A 22290-nucleotide genomic window follows, 5' to 3' on the forward strand; every position below is an offset into this window, starting at 1 on the left:
ACTGTCATCAGTGCAGTACAATGTTATCATATAACTGGTGTGATTGTGATCAGGGACACTGACTGGTGACAGTATGTAAAAAAAAAAAATACATTTTTTTTTTTATTGTATTCTTTTATGTTTCTTTTATGTTACATTTTTTTTCTTTTTTTTACGATTTTTTTTTTAACACACTGTGACTGGAGCAATATAAAGTTACCATAGTATCGCTGTACTACTCTGGGGAAATGATCGGGATTTTTACACATTATAAGCATTTAAACCAGTGAATTTCACTGGTATAAACAACCATTTCTACTAAATGAAACTGATTAATTTAGTGTGTTTTGTTGTGATTAGCTGTGGTTGGCCACAGCTAATCACATAGTACAGATTTGACTGTTGGTATAGGATTGTGTATATGTGATTGTATGATTTATTTTTATTTTTTTATTGGTTAAACTAGATAGACGTGTGTCTTTTTTTCAACTTGACTAACTATGTAACTATGTGATCACTGTGACCAATCACAGCTAGCAACACAATTGTGCATGAAAGGAAGCCACCCATTGTTTACAATTGTCATGTGATCTGCTGTGATTGGTTACAACAATCTCATGGTACCAGCAGTGGGCTGGTACGCTGATCAGTCATTGGCGAACAAAGCTAGTGACCGATTGAGCCACAGCTCAGCCTGTTCCAGGAGGATGTCGTATGAAGTCCACCAGAACGACAACATTTCACAATGAGCCTGGCGAGAACTGGTTAATTCATCATTTTAACTGCGTATGGTTTTGAGAATGCAAGTTATGTTTCATTCACATTGGCAGTTAGATACATACATTTTATTTAAGTTTATAGGACATTTCTAAATGAATATAAATGCATGCAATCATCCTAAATTCTGTATTTCACACTGTGCATTTACCTGCATTTAGGTGCCTTCAGGTTACTTGGATTTGGATAAAATCAAAATTTGCATATCCAGGGGCAGAATAGATACTCTGAACACGTCTGAACACACATAAACATGTGCAAACGCTTGTACATTTAAATGCAGGAAAAAAGTAAACTGAGAAAAATAGTTTGTTTACATTTCTCTGCAATTAAATAAAACAAATGCGGGAGGCAAGTGTGAATAAAGCCTTAGGCCTCTTTCACACGGGGCAGATCAGTCATGATCCGCCCCGTGAACATCCGCTTGCTCAGCGGGGATAGCTCCGCCGATCCCCGCTGAGCAGGAAGATGACAGGTGCATCGCTGCACACTGTGCAGCGACGGACCTGTCAGAGCGCCGCTCTCCCCTATGGGGGGATCGGATGATGACGGTCCGTAGTGTCCGTCGTCATCCGATCCGATCCGAAAACGGAGGAAAAAGTAGGTTTTTCCTCCGTTACACTTTTCGGATCGGAGCGGGTCGGATGTCAGCGGACATGTCACCGCTGACATCCGACGCTCCATAGGGATGACTGTATGTCCGTTTTTCATCCGAAAACGGATGGATGAAAAACGGACATACGGATCATCCGTGTGAAAGAGGCCTTAGTGTGTTATGATTTAATTGCATTTTTTCATACTGTACTTCAAATTCATTTAATGCTTCAGTTCACTTAAAACACCCAGAGCCAATTCTCTCCATCCGTGATCAATCAGGGGCGTTCCAACAATGAGCTGATGAGATGTGCACTGCCGGGCTCTATGTTTCCCTGCCACTAGCAGACTGATTACTGATTGCCGCTTGCGGTTGCCCGTGATCTATATGCCAGTTCAGAGCTCACAATCAGCCGACACTACAGCCGACATACACTACAGTGTCTCTGGAGTCCCTGGAAGGATCCATCCAGCATTGCCAGTACCAGTATTTCCTCCTTCGTTCCATACCTTCTCCGTTACTCCCTCCGGCATCTCCTCCTCCTCCTCCGTGCAACAGTAAAAATACTGACAGACCCCCACAATAGGAAGGACAGGATGGCGACGGGTAAGACACGATTTACCTCCTCTATCCGAGCCGCTGCTGCTGTTGCTGCCTTTCAGTCACTGCAACCCTTTCATCTAGCTAGAGACAGCATGCTTTCTGCTGATAAGCCTGACAAACCTGACAAGCCTGAAGAGGCTGTAAAAGCAGTTAAGGCAGTTAAGATAGATGGAGCAGATGTATCTATTACTGATAATGTGAAGTTGGTTACTCTTCCAACCATGGCTGTATCTCTGCCCTCTTTACAAATAGGGGATAGTTTGGCTGCAGCACAGCAGTTGTATGCCAGGGGGTTCCTTAAGGCTCTGAAACTTCAGCTTTAATTTCTGCTTTTCGTGCAGACTTTGAAACTTGGGCAATAAAAATTGAATCGTCTATTAACACTGAGTTGGGTGCACTTAGACAAGTTACAGTGTCTGAAATTGCAGTATCTAAGATTGTTCATATACAAGAAGATCATGCTGCACGCTGGAATCTGCATCCTCTGCAAACCTTTTTCACCTTCGTCAACACCAACTCCGTATTGAAGACAGCGAAAATCGCAGTCGCAGAAATAATATCTGCTTAAAAGGGATCTCAGGATATTTTAGGTGTTAAAACCAAAAGTTTTTCATATATTTCACTCATCCCGAAACCGGAAAAAGATCTTTCTCTATGTGCAAACTGCAGACCCATATCTTTAATTGGGGTCGATGTAAAAATTTTTGCTAAGATTTTTGCTAGTCGTCTACAACCATTATTGCCCCAACTAATACATCTGGACCAGCTTGGCTTTGTCAGCGTCCGAGAGGCTAGGGATAACACGCTTAAAGCCCTCCTGCAGACGGATTATGCCCGTACTCAAAATATTCCTCTATGCTTACTAACGGTAGATGCCAAAAATGCGTTTGACCGAGTTACTTGGGAGTTCTTACGATCCTCTCTACAACAGATTGGCATAGGTCCCTATATGATAGCGCAGATTATGCCCCTATATCTATCACCATCAGCTAGAAACAGGGTGAATGGATCTTTGTCTCCTGCTTTCCCTGTTTTCAACGGAACACGTCAGGGATGTCCCTTGTCGCCCCTGTTGTGTGTTATTAAGATGGAATATCTGGCAAACGCATTGCGACAAAACCTAAATATCACAGGCATTCAGGTAGGCCCTCTACATGCAAAATTGGCTCTTTTTGCAGATGATTTGCTTCTATTTGTAACAAAACCCCATACTTCTTTTCCTTCTATACTTTTAGAATGTCAGAGATTTGGTGAAGTCAGCCATTTTAAAGTCAATTATAGTAAATCAGAACTTCTCAATATATCTTTATCACAAACAAATATGAAGTGAATATTGAAGAACTTTTCTTTTAAGACCTGCCCAGTGTTGGTTCGATATCTAGGGATTAGTATACCAGCTTTGCCTCACAATTATACACCTTGATGCTTCATAAAATTCAAATGGCTTTGGCATCTTATGCATATAAGAGACTTTTATGGTTCGGTAGAATTAATACCCTTAAGATGTATATACTTCCTTGCCTTTTATATTTGTTTCAAACAATTCCAATCAATCTTCTGACCTTGTAGTTCTGTAAAATCCACCGACTATTTTACAAGTTTATATGAAACTCAGCCCAGCCTAGAATTAGCTTTGGGACATTATCCCTTATGAAAAATCGAGGAGGGGTAGGGATACCAGATGTCTCTATCTATCATTAAGCAACCATATTAACACGTATTATTGATTGGTTTCACCACTCCTCATCTAAGCTATGGGTACAATTGGAAGGTCACATAAATCCTATAGATCTCTATGCCCTTCCGTGGACTTCGCCTATTCTATGAAAGGGCTCTCAATTCCAGCAGATCTTACTAGGCAAACACTACACATGTGGGATTGTATGATACCCATCTATAGAATATCGAAACAATTGAGCCCCATGACCCCTTCTTTGGAACACCAGATTTTTTACTAGCCTTACACTTAACTGTGTTTGGCTCCTGGTATAAACAGGAACACAGAAGAATTGTTCAGGTCCTTCAGTCGGATCCATTGTTAACGGTAGCCTCTTCCTCTACGATGCTTTATTATAATCCCAACGTGGTAGCTACAGAGGCATCAAGCTTTGTCTTATATATTATCTATACCAGCAAAACAAGATATTTATGCCAGGCCAACTGCCTTTGAATCTTTGTTGTTGCAAGAGGAGCCACTATCACACTCGGTCTCTGCACTATACTCTATTCTTTTGATATCAATCCATCCAAATCTTCCCCCATATACATGGAAATGGGAAAAAGACCTCCAACAGACTTTAACTTCATCGGATTGGCAAAAAAAGTTTTATTTTGACTCATAAAATGTCAATAGCTACAAAAACTCAAGAAAAGGGATATAAATTGGTGACTAGATGGTATAGGTGCCCCTTCTACCCTCCACCAATTTAACCAGGATATATCTGATATCTGTTGGCGCTGTCATGATTCAAAGGGAAATATGATCCACATCCGGTGGGACTGACCCCCGGTGAGAACGTTTTGGAAACATATCTTTGATTTATATGGTAAGCTAAGGGACACAACTATCCATGCATCACCCAGAGTGGCTCTCTTAACTATGATTCCAGGATCTTTAAAGATAGCGAAGGAGGATGTGTTTAGACACTTTCTCGCTGCAGCTAGAGCAGTCATTCCACAACATTGGAAATCAACAACGGTACCCTCCCTGGGGGAATGGGCAATTGAATTGGACTATATTAGAGATCTAGAAGGTCTGTTGGTGCGGGAAAGGGGAAGAGAAGAACAGTTTTCTCATACTTGGTCCGTTTGGTCTAAGTTTCGACATTCATCTGAGTTTCTAAATTGGGTTAAGGGAAATTCTACCACTGTTTAACTATGTTGGAGTGAGTATAAATGTTTTTGTTTTCATAACTTAGCTTCCCCCCTCCCGCTTTTTTTTTTTCTTTTCTTGGACTGTTGGATTGTTTATACTATAATCACAACAACCGATCTGTTTTGTAAGCTAATATGGAGCACCTTTATTTACTTTAGATAGGGAAGATATGGAATTAAAGGAAGGTATACATTGTACCCTGAAAGTATATGTAGATGTTTCCATATATATACCTGTTTTGTATAGGGTAAATTCTTGTAATACTTATATATAAACTAGTAAAGTAATATTGAAAACAAAACATCTGAGATTATTCATTGGTGTCACACTTTTCAATTTAGTTGGTGTAATTACCTAGGTTGAATGTACAATGAAGATACATTATTATTACATGTAAAGATGTGCAATTTTGTACAGAATTTTTACCAAAGAAATGCATACATCCATGCAAAAATAACTAAATCCATGCTAAAAACATCTAAAAATAGTGAGAAGGGATCATATTTTCTTAGAAATAATAGAAGGATTTGCTGAAGCAGCTTCCAGCTCTTGCTGTGACATCAAATAATATGTGTGCATACAAATGGTTGTCTATTTTTGTTTCCAATGAACCATTTTGAAGCCTTGTCTTTGTGATAAGGTTATATCTGTCAATAGAATTCTATAGGAATGTGCAAATAAATGAAAATATATAGATGTGTTAACCACTTCAGCTACTGCACCTGTATACCCTTTATGGACAACTCGCGATCCAACTTGTAAAGGGAGGGGCCTGTATGTGCTGACATCACGCGGCTGAGTTCACAAGTTGGAACGGCGGCCATTGGAGAGAGTTTGCCTTGTATTTTATGTATTCCATGTGGATTATATACTTTTATATGCTTAACAGCTCATTTTAATAAAATTACTACCTTATAAATTCTTCTTGTTGTGGGCTCCATGGTGTGAGCTTTATATACAGAGGAATTATCACTGCTATCTGAACTTTGGATGCTGAGGTATAGCTGGCGACATAGATTGAATGTGTATCTGCCTTTATATCTCATCAATCTGTGGAGTGCATGTAAGAGGTGGAGTTTTTTTAGACTTTTTTTTGCACTACAACCACTTTTATAGGGATTGTTGTCACTTTAGCTGTGATAACCCCTTAAAGCGGTGTTCCGCCCCCGCACAAAAAAAATTGAAGTCAGCAGCTGCACATATTGTAGCTGCTGACTTTTAATAATAGGACACTTACCTGTCCTAGAATCCAGCAATGTCGGCATCCCAGGCGATGTTTCCATCGGCTTTCGGGTGCTGCCGCCGCCATAGCCGGTTATGGCAGCATGCTGCACTCTCTTACTGGCCCGGCAGTGGGGGAAGGAGGAGGGGGGCGGAATTCTCACATACCTCGCCGCGCCGAGGTCCGACGGAAGTGAAAACAGATACCTGTCAAAAACAGCTACCGCCCCCCCCCCCCCCACTTTAAAGTGATTGTAAAGTTTCTTTTTTTTTTATAAAAATAACAAACATGTCATACTTACCTGCTCTGTTGCAGTGGATTTGCAAAGAGCAACCCAGAGCCTCCTCTTCTCAGGTCCCTCTTCGGCTCGCCTGGCCCCTCCCTCCTGTTGAGTGCCCCCACAGCAATCGCTTGCTATGGGGGCACCCAAGCCGAGCTGCAGCTCCCTGTGTCCATTCAGATACAGAGCTGCGAGTCAGCCCGCCCCCTCTCTTTCTTGATTGGCTATAACTAGTAGTTTTTGATTGTCTTTAATTTCAGCACTTTATTTATGCACATATGTTATATATGTTGATTGGTCTGTTTCTAATTTAATAAGCGCTACACTGTCACTTTCTAGATTGGTATATAAGGTTGGATATATAATAATCAGTTTGTACCAATAGCAAATAGAAGGAGCACCAGACTAAGTGGAGCAATAAAAACACTTGGATTTATTGTAAACATAATGAATTGGCAACTCACTTTTAGTGAATCAAAGTAGGCATGTAAAATACTCCATTGCCAGGCTCAGAATCTTCCGGGGGTGGAAACAGTTCAGTGTCCCATCGCGAGTGGTATTGGCTGTGGTAGCCAGAGCTGTGGAAACGGCTGACCACAGAAAACCAGCGTGGAATGCAGATGGCGTTGGGCCGGAACTGACGTCAGTGGGGTAGCATGGTGCCGTGGATGGTGGGTGGTAACGTGTTTTGAAACTCCCTGTTTTTTAGTCAGACCTGATTGGATGGACTACATGGCAGTCTAATATACCCTACACAACCAGGGGCAGGTTCGAGAAATACCAGCAGACTTGCAGATCCCCTGTCACCCGACCTGCTTCCACCCCGGGAAACTTCTGAGCCTGGCCATGGAGTATTTTACATGCCTACTTTGATTCCCTAAATGTGAGTTGCCAATTCATTGTGTAGGTGCTCTGATCCACCATTCTTCTACTCATTATGATCCCATATGGACTTTTATGAACTTATACAGAGACTATGGTTTCAATAGCCCTCCAGCGCCATTTGCATTGTTTGTTAATCACAATTTGTGACTGTGGAAGGGATACCAGCATGTAAACTCATCTGCAACATAGACTAATATGACTGATATTATGACTGACTCAGTGTTCTCTGGACAGCACTGTGGAAGATGTCAGAGCTATATAAATGTATAATAATTATATTTGACTGTAGAGGGACATTAGGGAGTGTGAGCTTCTTTGGTGCAAAGAATGATATGGATGGCTCAATGTTCTCTGCACATCACTGTGGAATATGTCAAAGTTGTATAAATGTATAATAATTAGGTGTGACAGTGGAGAAGCAGTAGGGAATGTAAGCTCCTCTGGATCAGAAACGAATGTGACTGGCACAGTGTTCTCAGTACAGAGCTGTGGAATATGTCAGAGCTATATAAATGTATAAATAGCATAGTTTGTAACTGTAGTGGGGACATTGGTATTTAAGTTCTTTTGATCATTTTAACACCATGAATTGTTAAATAATGGAACAGGACTAGTTTATAGCATTCTGAACACTTCTTCCTACTTTATTCTTCCCAAAACAGTGTAAATACAATTAGCCTGCTGGAATTAGACAGCACTGGCAGCTCACTCTCTCATACCTCATACTGGTCTACTCTTTCTCCCACTGATAATTTTACTATACTGATTTGTGCCATCTCAGGAGAAGCATCTGGGAGAAGGTGTAAAAATCTCATTTCATTAATGTGGCTTAAACAGTTGGCTTTGTGCTGCTCTCCTGCAGGGAACTTTTGCCTAATGGTGCCTAATGGGTGCACAGTGTTCTTCTTTCTCCTGTACAACAGGAATCCTAGCCTGCAGAGAAAACAAAGTGATCAGCTATGTCTATAAAATGAAAAGTCTGGCAATGAAGAAGACTGAAGAGCTCACAAAAGTGTTAATTGCTGCCACCCTCCCCCAGGCCTGCCAACAGCTTAGCAGTGTAGAGCACTAGCATTCTGTCTGAGAGGGGACATGCAGTTTTCAGAAGCTCATGTTTAAGGCTCTTCGGGACTTAGAGGCCTGGTTTGTCCACCTAAATGCGAATCATGCCAATAAGCAGTGGTAGGACTACCATGGTTTACCTAGAAAGGGCATAATCTAATACCCCTATAACTGCTACCAAGGGGGTCACTTTGGATTAGTAATGTGTATGAAAAAGCTTCCTGCGGCTTATTACAAAGGGATGGAGGATTCCACTATTTATAGTGTAGAGTAACTGCTGCTGTAAAATTCTCCAGTAACAAGACCAGACCACCTTTCCAGCCAGTAACATCTACACAAAAGAATGCTCCTAACCACTAACATTTAGAGAAATTATCATCAGTACAAACCAGAAGGTTGGTTCATAACGGTTTTTGGAAAAGAATATAGTATCTGCTTCTGTTAGATTGTGTGAATTTGGTGAAATTTATTTCACAGTGTCACACATGACCAGCCATCTTAGTTCTACTTTGTTGAATTGTGTGAAATTGATTCTAGCAAGATCTGATAGGTGTAGCTACTCTTAATTTCATTGTTAAGGGCTCCCAAGTGTGCCTGCAGTGGCCTGTAGTATGCCATACATCACACCAGGTAATAGGTACTGGATAGCATTTATATACTAAATAAAGGAAAACAATACATTTTTTTGGGCTTAGCTTATATTATTATGGCTTTTACAACAAACAGGTTAAAATGTGTTAATTAACATAACAAGAGTGCACACACACACACAGCAACAGCTAAGAAACCTTCTGTAGCCTAAATGCTCCTTACAGATTGTTTGATGATAAAATAGCTTATGATGTGACTTCTAGTCATAAAAATAGCATGGTAGATTATAGTTTCCAAGCAACACCCTGACCTCCGTAGTTGTTGAAAACACTTTAGTTTTTTAGCAGGATTTGTACATGATCAGATTTTTTAAATGTTCTGTGACCTTCACAGATACCACATGGGGTTTAATGACAACAGAGATCTGGAGGAGTTGGTTATATTAGATGAATAATGCACTAGATTTGCTATAGAGTATGTGGTGTAGATAAAGCTCACGTTCTCTAGAACCACATTCCTATCTTTAGATACTTTCTCAAATGTCTAAGCTACAGTTATTTCCTCTGTAATTTGAACTCCCCCCTGTGCCCTTTTACTTTTAAAAATAGAAAAAGAACACCCCTGTTTTTCAAATGTTATCAGCTTGGGTAAAACACCAACTGTTTCCCTTTTAGAAAAAACACTTCACTTTTACAGTTACTGTTCATTCATTTTTAAACTGCAGCCTATGTGTGGGCCATAGGATAAGGCCACAGGTCAGCCTCTAACCATTTGCATTACACATTCTTCATCAAGCAACTGTTGCCATAAACCTGCTACATTTTCTGCTTCTGATCACTGCCTTCAGTTTTCTTGGCATACTTGGTAAACTTGACACATGGGCCTAGAAAATGGGATTTAGAAAGTTCCAAAGAAACAAATACTTGAATTGGGAAATTTAAGGTACTAGGTTAAAGAGATTGTAATGGTAAAACGTAAAAAAAAAAAATTAAAAACCAAACCTGTCTATACTTACTTGCTCTGTGCAATGGAATTGCACAGTGGGGCTGTGAACCTCCACTTCTTCCCCTGCCAACGCTCCTGGCCCCTCTTTTCTGTCAAGTGGCTCCATGGGAAGCCACTTCCCATGGGGGCACTTGTGCATGCTCGCTCCTGAGCCCCGCTGCTGCATCCATTGACACTTGGCCCTGCCCCCCGATCCCTCACTGGCTTTGATTGAAGCAGTGGGAACCCATGACTCCGGGTGCCCCAGCAAAGCCAGTGAGACCTGGAAGTGAGGGGAGAGAAGAGCTTCAGACGTGCACAGCGCTAGAACGAATGAGGGCTCAGGTAAGTAAAAGGGGGTGAGGGGGGGATGCTAATGTATAAACATTTTTTACTTTAAGGGCTCTTTCACACATGCAGACCATTCAGGTCCACCTGTCAGTTTTTCAGGCGGACCCGAACCGACGCTCCATGCACCTCTATGGAGTGACGGATGTCATCGGTGACATGTCCGCTGACATCCGATCCGCTAAATGCAGATGGATGGAAACCCTATTTTCCATCTGTCTAGTGGATCGGATGAAAATGGATGGGCGGTCTTTTTTCATCCGATCCCTCATAGAGAACAGCGGGGCTCTGACAGGTCCATCCCTGCAAAATGAACAGAGACGGACCTGTCATCCGCCGGCTCAGCGGGGATCAACGGAGCGATCCCTGCTGAGCAAGCAGAGTCTGCCAAAGTGGACAGCCCTGTGTGAAATGGGCCTAATGCAAGGAATGCATTAAGGTAAAAAATGTTTAACATTTAGAACAGTGGTTTTCAACCCTCTAGTGACCCCTTGATAAAATTTCCCAAGTTGTGGGGACCCCTAACAGTAAAATTATTTTCGTAGAGTGGGTTGTCAGCACCCAAGGCAAGACATGTAATTTGCGCCCCTAACCCATGGACATTTAGCGCTCCCTGAGTCCCTTCCACTTGTACAGTTTTAAAACCCCTTATGGTATATTTTGGGATGTACCACTCTTTCTCTTTGTTCTCCTTTCTTTCCCTTTTATCTCTCTCTATCCTAATTTATTGTTTTTTTTGTTTTTTTTTCCCCAGCCATCTTTCTTGTTCTTTCTCTTATTCTTTCTCTCCCTTTTCTTTGTTCCTCCCCCTCTTTTCCTTTCCCTTCCATGTATTCTATATTTTTATTCCTTCTCTTACTCCTTGGTGGGGGGGTGGGAGGAATGGGATGAGTGGCAGTGCTGGCGGGGAGTTGAACGAGTGGCAGTGCTGGCGGGGAGTTGAACGAGTGGCAGTGCTGGTGGGGGGTGGGATCAGTGGCAGTGCAGGGGGGAGTTCTGATCAGCCAACTAAGGTGCTCTTGATCAAGGTCATCTGCTGATCTGAGAACTGTAGTGGGAACTTTTAATGGCAACTATAATCACAGGTAGTGTTACTCACTATGTCTCCGGCTTCACTGTGTCTCTGACTTTGTGGTGCCTCGGAGCAGTGACACCTATGCTGAAATCAGGAGATAGAGTCTCCTCCAGCCCCTCCCATTTGGCATTCCTCAACAGACCTCTAGTCTCTGCCCCCCAGCCATGCTGTGAACTGAATGGGCGGCTGCGAAGAGGCTGAGTGGGCGGCTGCAGGCTCCAGGAAAACAACCCAGCTGGGCGTCCACAGGCTCCAGGGACAGCCCTGCTAGGCAGCCACAAAAAGGCTGGGAGAGCAGTGCAGGCTTCAGGAACAACCCAGGATTCAGTGACCCCTGGCAAATCATCAATCGACCCCCAGGTTGAGAACCACTGCTTTAGAACACCGTTAAAGGACTGGGAGGTCTTGGGGTGGTTTATACTAACACCACAAAACCCTTCTATCTCTTCCAGCATAGATTTTCACTCTTTATTTTTACAATGCCACTACATCTCTGTACAATGAGAGGTAAAGATGCAATCACTGAAATAAAGGCATGCAATACAATACTTAGATTCAATACTTAGAAGGACTGCTAGTGATAGCTTAACATCTATTGAGATATAAAAGCTTTCTAAAAAATATGTTTTTTTCAGGAAGTGTGCACAGACTAAAATTTGACTTGTATGATAAAAGAATAGGTACAACATGATATGTTGGTAGGAAGGAGATAGTTTTAATCGCCCATACTTTTTTGTAGTTCTGGATAGAATAAAGGTTAAGTTCACCTTTTGGAAAAAAAATAATAAATACACATATTTTTGTGGGAAAAAATGTGCAGTTGTTTTTTTCTGCAGAAGCCTGCAAAGCATTGCACCCGTGATCAGTGGTTCAGGGGTGCAATGCCGGGATCCTGCAGACAAGCCCTGCAGCTTTCAGCCCATACCTCCAAAATTAGCTGACTGTTTACAAGCTGCAGGGCTTGTGAATGACTATGGAAGCGCTCGTCAGCACCCTCGCAGTTTATTGAGAACCACAAGCCGCAATGGATGATGGTACTCGTAGTTCTCTCATTCACAGATCACTGTGAATGAATGCCACGTCTGTGTAGGCATGCATATATGACTAGTCACACGGGTCTAAATTTATGCTAGTAAATGACTGTATGACAGAGTAAAGTTTCATGCATTTAAACATTTTCTTCAATAGAACGATAATTGCTGCTGCATGCAACTTATTGACTTAATGACTTAATGCATGCTACTTATAATCTATGAAATGTATAACACAGCAGCGTAACACCTACATTATTTTTTTATTCTTTATCCGTAGGACCCAAATCAATTTCACAGTCGCTATAGACTTCACTGCCTCAAATGGTAAGAATATGTATTATGCATGCTTTATTTTATGGCACTAAATTCCACAGTACAGTATCTAAATATTTGAGCTTCTATAAAATCATGCAAAGTGCACAACTAAGCTAAAGCAGAACTCTTCTTCTTGGTTAGAATATAGAAAGGTTTGAACCCTTGTTAGGATTTTAGGACCCTTTGAGTCCCTATTGGGGAGATTCTTCTCACTTTTTGTGATCACCACAATGAGATTTTCCCTAAATTGCTGTGTGGTCACTGGGGTATGAAGTAAAGAGAATTTCTCCAACAGAGAATAATAAAGCATTATATCTATTTTTTTTTATTGTAAATAAAGTGTGTGTAAAATGTTATACCTTTGTAAGATTTTTATTGCTGTCTGCATTACTACTGAAGAAATGTCTCTCACTTTGTGTGGTCAACACTGTGAGATTTTCCCTAACCTGTTGTTGTGTTAGTGGGACATGAGGTGAGAGGAACTTCTACAACAGTCAACCAAAAGCAATAAAACTACTTTTTTGCTGTCTGTGTTCCTATTGTGTGGTCACCAGGAAGTAATCCCCACAATAGGGAGATAGGATTAATATCCTGATTGAGATTCTAACCCTTCCCCCTCGAGAAAAACAATGATTTTTTTTTATTTTTGCTGTCTGTGTTGTGTTCCTATTGCTGACATTTCTCAATGTTTGTGCTTTTGATATAATATTGTTTTCTTGCTATTGCTAATTAAAGTGTTACTAAACCCAGGACCCTGCATTCACTATATCTGGTCTCCCGTAGTACACTGAACATGGAAATGCAATAGCTTTAGTAAATATAAACTGCTAAATACCTTTTCTCATCAGCAGTATATAGTCGGTGTCCGGCCAAGCACTGGTTAAAGCTTGTAGGAGGAGTTGAGGCTCCATGAGGCTGCAGGACCCCTGACCCTCTGTCTGGACAGTGCTGATTGGCCCTGTGCTGATCACATGCACCCTAGCAAAATAAAAAAGAAACTCTCTAGCAATACACACCAAACTGAGCATGTGTAGAGTGCCCCCAAGGCTCTGTACTATCAGGAGATGGATTGGGGACTGTGGAAGAAGGGGAGGATCAAAGAAGACAGGATCAAACAGCCTTTTTACACAATGTGCAGGATTAACCCCTTAGGTTCCACAGTGAGTACAACAAGCATGCTTTACTGCATATACACACTGATTTTACTGTTGTAGGTTTAGTAACACTTTAATCATTTTAAAATAATTTTCAACTACATAACAGTCTGAAAACCTTTTCTTTTCTTTTACTTTAAAAATAAATCAATTCCAACTGAAGATTTTAGAAGGACTACCACTTGCAATTAGGGATGAGCTTGATCTTCGGGTCGAACATAAGTTCAACCCGAACATCGAGTGTTCACCCGTTCACTGAATAGCGAACATTATGGGGCGTTCGCGTAAAATTTGAGCGCCGCGGAACGCCCCATAATGCACTGAGAGATTGCAGTGCATTGCTGTATGATGACTGGTCAAAGCATACACCTGACCTGCATGCTTTGGTCAATCACAGCGCTCTCTGCTAAGAGAGCCATAATTGGCCAAAGGCAGGGTGCCACTGTGTATGTATATATATATATATATATATATATATATATATATATATATATGTATGTATATATATATATATATATATATATATATATATATATAGGTGGATAAAAGTCCATGCCCCACACTATATAACGCTGCTTACACGGCGGCCATTTGTAGTGTTGTTGGCGTGGACAGAGAGATAGCTTGATTTAAATTAGGCCTACATATATACACAGTGGGGATGGAAAGTATTCAGACCCCCTTAAATTTTTCACTCTTTGATATATTGCAGCCATTTGCTAAAATCATTTAAGTTCATTTTTTTCCTCATTAATGTATACACAGCACCACATATTGACAGAAAAACACAGAATTGTTGACATTTTTGCAGATTTATTAAAAAAGAAAAACTGAAATATCACATGGTCCTAAGTATTCAGACCCTTTGCTCAGTATTTAGTAGAAGCACCCTTTTGATCTAATACAGCCATGAGTATTTTTGAGAAAGATGCAACAAGTTTTTCACACCTGGATTTGGGCCGAAGGTTTACCTTCCAACAAGACAATGACCCTAAGCACACAGCTAAAATAACGAAGGAGTGGCTTCACAACAACTCCGTGACTGTTCTTGAATGGCCCAGCCAGAGCCCTGAATTAAATCCAATTGAGCATCTCTGGAGAGACCTAAAAATGGCTGTCCACCAACGTTTACCATCCAACCTGACAGAACTGGAGAGGATCTGCAAGGAGGAATGGCATAGGATCCCCAAATCCAGGTGTGAAGAACTTATTGCATATATACATATACTCTGCATTTAGCATAGACTATACATTCAGTGCTTATTCGATATTCAGTCGGTGCAGGCAGTGTATTAATATATATATATATATATATATATATATATATACAGTGTATGTGTATATATATATATATATATATATATATATATATATATATATATATATATATATATATACAGTATCTCACAAAATTAAGTACACCCCATTTTTGTAAATATTTTATTATATCTTTTATATCTTTTCCTATGACAACACTGAAGAAATTACACTTTGGTGCAATGTAAAGTAGATAGTGTACAGCTTGTATAACAGTGTAAATTTGCTGTCCCCTCTGAATAACTCAACACACAGCTATTAATGTCCAAACCGCTGGCAACAAAAGTCAGTACACCCCTAAGGGAAAATGTCCAAATTGGGCCCAAAGTTTCAATATTTTGTGTGGCCACCATTATTTTCCAGCACTGCCTTAACACTCTTGGGCATGGAGTTCACCAGAGCTTCACAGGTTGCCACTGGAGTCCTCTTCCACTCCTCCATGACGACATCACAGAGCTGGAGGATGTTGGAGACCTTGCGCTCCTCCACCTTCCATTTGAGGATGCCCCACAGATGCTCAATAGAGTTTAGGTCTGGAGACATGCTTGACCAGTCCTTCACCTTTAACTTCAGCTCCTTTAGCACGGCAGTGGTTGTCTTGGAGGTGTGTTTGGGGTTGTTATTATGTTGGAATAATGCCCTGCGGCCCAGTCTCCGAAGGGAGGGAATAACGCTCTGCTTCAGCATGTCACAATACATGTTGGCATTCAAGGTTCCTTCAATAAACTGTAGCTCCCCAGTCCCAGCAGCACTCATGCAGCCCCAGACCATGACACTCTCACCACCATACTTGACTGTAGGCAAGACACACTTGTCTTTGTACTCCTCACCTGGTTGCCGCCTAAAAACGCTTGACACCATCTGAACCAAATAAGTTTATCTTAGACCACAGGACATGGTTCCAGTGCTCCATGTCCTTATTCTGCTTGTGTTCAGCAAACTGTTTGCAGGCTTTCTTGTGCATTGCTTTCGAAGAGACTTCCTTCTGGGACGACATTCATGCAGACCAATTTGATGCAGTGTATGGCATATGGTCTGAGCACTGACATGCTGACCCCCACCCCTTCAACCACTGCAGCAATGCTGGCAGCACTCATACATCTATTTCCCAAAGAAAACCTCTGGATATGATGCTGAGCACGTGCACTCAACTTCTTTGGTCGACCATGGCGAGGCCTGTTCGGAGTGGAACCTGTCTTGTTAAACCGCTCTGTGGTCTTGTCCACCGTGCTGCAGCTCAGTTTCAGGGTCTTGGCAATCTTCTTATAGCCAAGGCCATCTTTAGGTAGAGCAACAATTCTTTTTTTTTCAGATTCCCAGAGAGTTCTTTGCCATGAGGTGCCATGTTGAAATTCCAGTGACCTGTATGAAAGAGTGAGAGCGATAACACCAAATTTAACACACCTGCTCCCTATTCATACCTGAGACCTTGTAACACTAACGAGTCACATGACATCGGGAGGGAAAATGGCTAATTGGGCCTAATTTGGACATTTCCCTTAGGGGTATACTCACTTTTGTTGCCAGTGGTTTAGATTTTAATGGCTGTGTATTGAGTTATTTTGAAGGGATAGCAAATTTACACTGTTATACAAGCTGTACACTCGCTACTTTACATTGTAGCAAAGTGTAATTTCTTCAGTGTTGTCACATGAAAAGATATAATAAAATATTTACAAAAATGTGAGGGGTGATATATATATATATAGTCAGGTCCATAAATATTGGGACATCAACACAATTCTAATCTTTTTGGCTCTATACACCACCACAATGGATTTAAAATGAAACAAACAAGATGTGCTTTAACTGCAGACTTTCAACTTTAAGCTGAGGGTATTTACATCCAAATCAGGTGAACGGTGTAGGAATTACAACAGTTTGTATATGTGCCTCCTACTTTTTAAGGGACCAAAAGTAATGGGACAATTGGCTGCTCAGCTGTTCCATGGCCAGGTGTGTGTTATTCCCTCATTATCCAATTTACTAGGAGCAGATAAAAGGTCCAGAGTTCATTTCAAGTGTGCTATTTGCATTTGGAATCTGTTGCTGTCAACTCTCAATATGAGATCCAAAGAGCTGTCAATATCAGTGAAGCAAGCCATCATTAGGCTGAAAAAACAAAACAAACCCATCAGAGAGATAGCAAAAACATTAGGTGTGGCCAAATCAACTGTTTGAAACATCCTTAAAAAGAAAGAACGCACCGGTGAGCTCAGCAACACTAAAAGACCCGGAAGACCACGGAAAACAACTGTGGTGGATGACCAAAGAATTCTTTCCCTGGTGAAGAAAACACCCTTCACAACAGTTGGCCAGATCAAGAACACTCTCCAGGAGGTAGGTGTATGTGTGTCAATGTCAACAATCAAGAGAAGACTTCACCAGAGTGAATACAGAGGGTTCACCACAAGATGTAAACCATTGGTGAGCCTCAAAAACAGGAAGGCCAAATTAGAGTTTGCCAAACATCTAAAAAAGCCTTCACAGTTCTGGAACAACATCCTATGGACAGATGAGACCAGGATCAACTTGTACCAGAGTGATGGGAAGAGAAGAGTATGGAGAAGGAAAGGAACTGCTCATGATCCAAAGCATACCAACTCATCAGTGAAGCATGGTGGTGGTAGTGTCATGGCGTGGGCATGTATGACTGCCGATGGAACTTGTTCTCTTGTATTTATTGATGATGTGACTGCTGACAAAAGCAGCAGGATGAATTCTGAAGTGTTTCGGGCAATATTATCTGCTCATATTCAGCAAAATGCTTCAGAACTCATTGGACGGCGCTTCACAAGGCAGATGGACAATGACCCGAAGCATACTGTGAAAGCAACCAAAGAGTTTTTTAAGGGAAAGAAGTGGAATGTTATGCAATGGCCAAGTCAATCACCTGACCTGAATCTGATTGAGCATGCATTTCACTTGCTTAAGACAAAACTGAAGGGAAAATGCCCCAAGAACAAGCAGGAACTGAAGACAGTTGCAGTAGAGGCCTAGCAGAGCATCACCAGGGATGAAACCCAGTGTCTGGTGATGTCTGTGTGTTCAAGACTTCAGGCGGTAATTGACTGCAAAGAGTTTGCAACCAAGTATTAAAAGTGAAAGTTTGATGGATGATTGTTAATCTGTCCCATTACTTTTGGTCCCTTAAAAAGTGGGAGGCACATATACAAACTGTTGTAATTCCTACACCGTTCACCTGATTTGGATGTAACTACCCTCAAATTAAAGCTGAAAGTCTGCAGTTAAAGCACATCTTGTTTGTTTCATTTGAAATCCATTGTGGTGGTGTATAGAGCCAAAAAGATTAGAATTGTGTCAATGTCCCAATATTTATGGACCTGACTGTATATATAGATATATATATCTATATATATAGATATATATATCTATATATATATATCTATATATATAGATATATACTCTGCATCCAGTGTAGCCTGTTTCTTATACACTTCAGGCGGTGTATTAACCACTTGACAACTGGGCACTTAAACCCCCTTCCTAACCAGACCAATTTTCAGCTTTTGGTGCTCTCACATTTTGAATGACAATTACTCAGTCATGCAACACTGTATCTTTATGAAATTTTTGTCCTTTTTTTCACACAAATAGAGCTTTCTTTTGGTGGTATTTAATCACTGCTGGGTTCTTTATTTTTTGCGCCGTAAAAGAAAAAAGACCAAAAAATCTGTAAAAAAAATACATTTTTCTTCATTTCTGTTATAATATTTTGCAAATTAGTAATTTTTCTTCATATATTTTGGCCAAAATTTATACCGCTACATATCTTTGGTAAAAATAACCCAAATCGGTGGATATTATTTGGTCTTTTTGAAAGTTATAGAGTCCAAAAGCTATGGTGCGAATATCTGAAAATTGATCACACCTGAAGTACTGACGGCCTATCTCATTTCTTGAGACCCTAACATGCCAGAAAAGTACAAATACCCCCCAAATGACCCCTTTTTGGAAAGAAGACATTCCAAGGTATTTAGAAAGATGCATGGTGAGTTTTTTGAAGTTGTCATTTTTTCCCACAATTCTTTGCAAAATCAAGGTTTTTTTTTTACTTTTTTTTTTTTCCACAAAATTGTCATATTAGCAGGGTATTTCTCACAGACCGCATATGCATACCACAAATTACACCACAAAACACATTTTGCTATTACTCCCGAGTATGGTGATACCACATTTGTGAGACTTTTACACAGCGTGGCCACATACAGAGGCCCAACATGCAGGGGAGCACCTTCAGGCATTCTGGAGCACCCAGGCCAATTCTGACATTTCTCTCCTACATGTAAAAATCATCATTTATTAGCTAGAAAATTACTTAGAACCCCAAAACATTATATATGTTTTTTTAGCAAAGACCCTAGAGAATACAATGGCGGTCGTTGCAACTTTTTATCTCGCACGGTATTTGCGCAGCAATTTTTTTAACGTGTTTTTTTTTTAAAAAAAACTGTTTTGTGCTTTACAAAAACCAAAACAGTAAAGTTAGCCCAATGTTTTTGCATAATGTGAAAGATGAAGTTACGCCGAGTAAATAGATACCCAACATGTCACCCTTCAAAATTGCACGCGCTTGTGGAATGGCGCCAAACTTTGCTACTCAAAAATCCCCATAGGCGACGCTTTAAAATTTTTTACTGGTTACATGTTTTGAGTTACAGAGGAGGTCTAGGGCCAAAATTATTGCTCTCGCTCTACCGATCGCAGCGATACCTCACATGTGTGGTTTGAACACCGTTTTCATATGTGGGCGGGACTTATGTATGCTTTCGCTTCTGCATGCGAGCGCACAGGGACAGGGGCGCTTTAAAATTTTTTTTTTTTTTTTTATTGTTCATTTTACTTTATTTATTTTAGTTTGATGATTTTTGACCACTTTTATTCCTATTACAAGGAATATAAACATCCTTGTAATAGGAATATGGCATGACAGGTCCTCTTTACAGTGAGATATGGGGTCAATAAGACCCCACATCCCACCTCTAGGCTGGGAAGCCTGAAATTTAAAAAAAAAAAAAAAAAAAGATCCTGGCTTCGATCGTAGCGGTGAGTCGGTAGAAGCACCGCAAGGCGGCGGGAAGGGGGGACGTCCCCTCTCGCCTCCCGTAAGAACGATCAAGCAGTGGAACAGCTGCTATGATCATTCTCATGGTGTAGGGAATCGCCGGCTGAAAAAGCTGATATCTGAATGATGCCTGTAGCTGCAACCATCATTCAGATATCTCCGCACAAAGTCAAGGACGTTGTACGACGGCCGGCGGGCGGGAAGTGGTTAAAACGCTTTTTTTTTTTTTTTTAACACAAAGTTGTCCATTTATACAATATTTCTACCACATAACATGTACATACCAAAAATGACACCCCAAAATAGATTCTCCTGCTCCTCCTGAGTACGGCGATACCCCATGTGTGAGACTTCCACAGCCTGGCCACATACAGAGGGCGAGTACAGCTGAGCATGGCTCAGCATGGCGGGGTATTGCGGAGTATGGCGGGGTATGGCGGAGTATGGCGGGGTATTGCGGAGTATGGCGGGGTATTGCGGAGTATGGCGGGGTATTGCGGAGTATGGCGGGGTATGGCGGGGTATGGCGGAGTATGGCGGGGTATGGCGGGGGCATGGCAGAGTATGGCGGGGGCATGGCAGAGTATGGCGGGGGCATGGCAGAGTATGGCGGGGGCATTGCAGAGTATTGTGGGGGCATTGCAGAGTATTGCACAGCATTGCAGAGTATTGTGGGGGCATTGCAGAGTAATGCACAGCATTGCAGAGTATTGTGGGGGCATTGCAGAGTATTGCACAGCATTGCAGAGTATTGTGGGGGTATTGCAGAGTATTGAACAGCATTGCAGAGTATTGTGGGGGTATTGCAGAGTATTGAACAGCATTGCAGAGTATTGTGGGGGCATTGCAGAGTATTGCACAGCATTGCAGAGTATTGTGGGGGTATTGCAGAGTATTGAACAGCATTGCAGAGTATTGTGGGGGTATTGCAGAGTATTGAACAGCATTGCAGAGTATTGTGGGGGTATTGCAGAGTATTGTGGGGGTATTGCAGAGTATTGCACAGCATTGCAGAGTATTGTGGGGGTATTGCAGAGTATTGAACAGCATTGCAGAGTATTGTGGGGGTATTGCAGAGTATTGAACAGCATTGCAGAGTATTGTGGGGGTATTGCAGAGTATTGCACAGCATTGCAGAGTATTGTGGGGGTATTGCAGAGTATTGCACAGCATTAGTAGTGAGGGATGGCTGAGCATGGATGGATGGATGTCTCTGTGCAGCGCTGTGGGCACTACACATACAGCCCACAGCGCTGCAGACATCCATCCATCCCCCTCCCCGCTCACTGTGTACCGATCGGTACACAGGAGGGGAGGAGAGGAACCGGCGTTATCAGATGACGCCGGTCTGTTTACATGTGATCGCGCCGTCATTTGACGGCGCGATCACATGGTAAACGGCCGCGATCAGCGGCCATTTACCGGGATCCGTGATGCGCCGGGTCCCCTGGACCCGGCGGTCACAGATGTGTTCGGGTGCGCGCCCCAGGGGGCGCGCGAGAGGGGAATTCTGGGAGGACGTCATAGTACGTCCACCCAGAGTTATCCAACCGCCCTGCAGCCGTCATTCGGCTATGGGCCGGTTGGTAACTGGTTAATATATATATATATATATATATATATATATATATATATATATATATATATAACTTTTTTCCAGGGGGAACTTGGTGGAACTCAGTTCCACCACCTCTGGCTCAGACCCTTTGGTGCCTGCTCACCACAATCACTTGTAAACACAGAACTCCAGTTTCTGTGTTTACAAGTGACAGTTCTGCACTCTGTGTGTAACCCCCATGAACTCTGCCCTCTGTATGTAATGCAATCCTGATATTTAATGCCCCTTTAAGACCCTCCTGTTCGTGAAATATGACCACACCCACTATTTGATGTGATTTGGAGGATGTGTGTGGGGGAGGGGTTTGAGAAAAAAGCCCTGTATATGTATATATATATATATATATATATATACACAGTCTCGTGTGTGTGTATATGTATGTATGTATGTATGTGTGTGTGTGTGTATATATATATATATATATATATATATGTGTGTAGCTAGATAGATATCTATCTACATAGATATATATATATATATATATATATAT

General features: G+C 41.5%; 1 protein-coding gene across 1 annotated transcript in view; it reads left to right on the forward strand.

The window, feature by feature from the left end:
• Window positions 1-22290, forward strand: part of CPNE8 (copine 8) — a 442845-nt gene that overhangs the window by 369842 nt on the left and 50713 nt on the right. The window contains exon 14 of the mRNA XM_073619694.1: window positions 12588-12634. Coding sequence (XP_073475795.1) covers window positions 12588-12634 — 47 coding nt within the window. The remainder of the gene's footprint in view (window positions 1-12587; window positions 12635-22290) is intronic.

Source organism: Aquarana catesbeiana, linkage group LG03, assembly GCF_042186555.1.
Source record: "Aquarana catesbeiana isolate 2022-GZ linkage group LG03, ASM4218655v1, whole genome shotgun sequence".
NCBI lineage: Eukaryota > Metazoa > Chordata > Amphibia > Anura > Ranidae > Aquarana > Aquarana catesbeiana.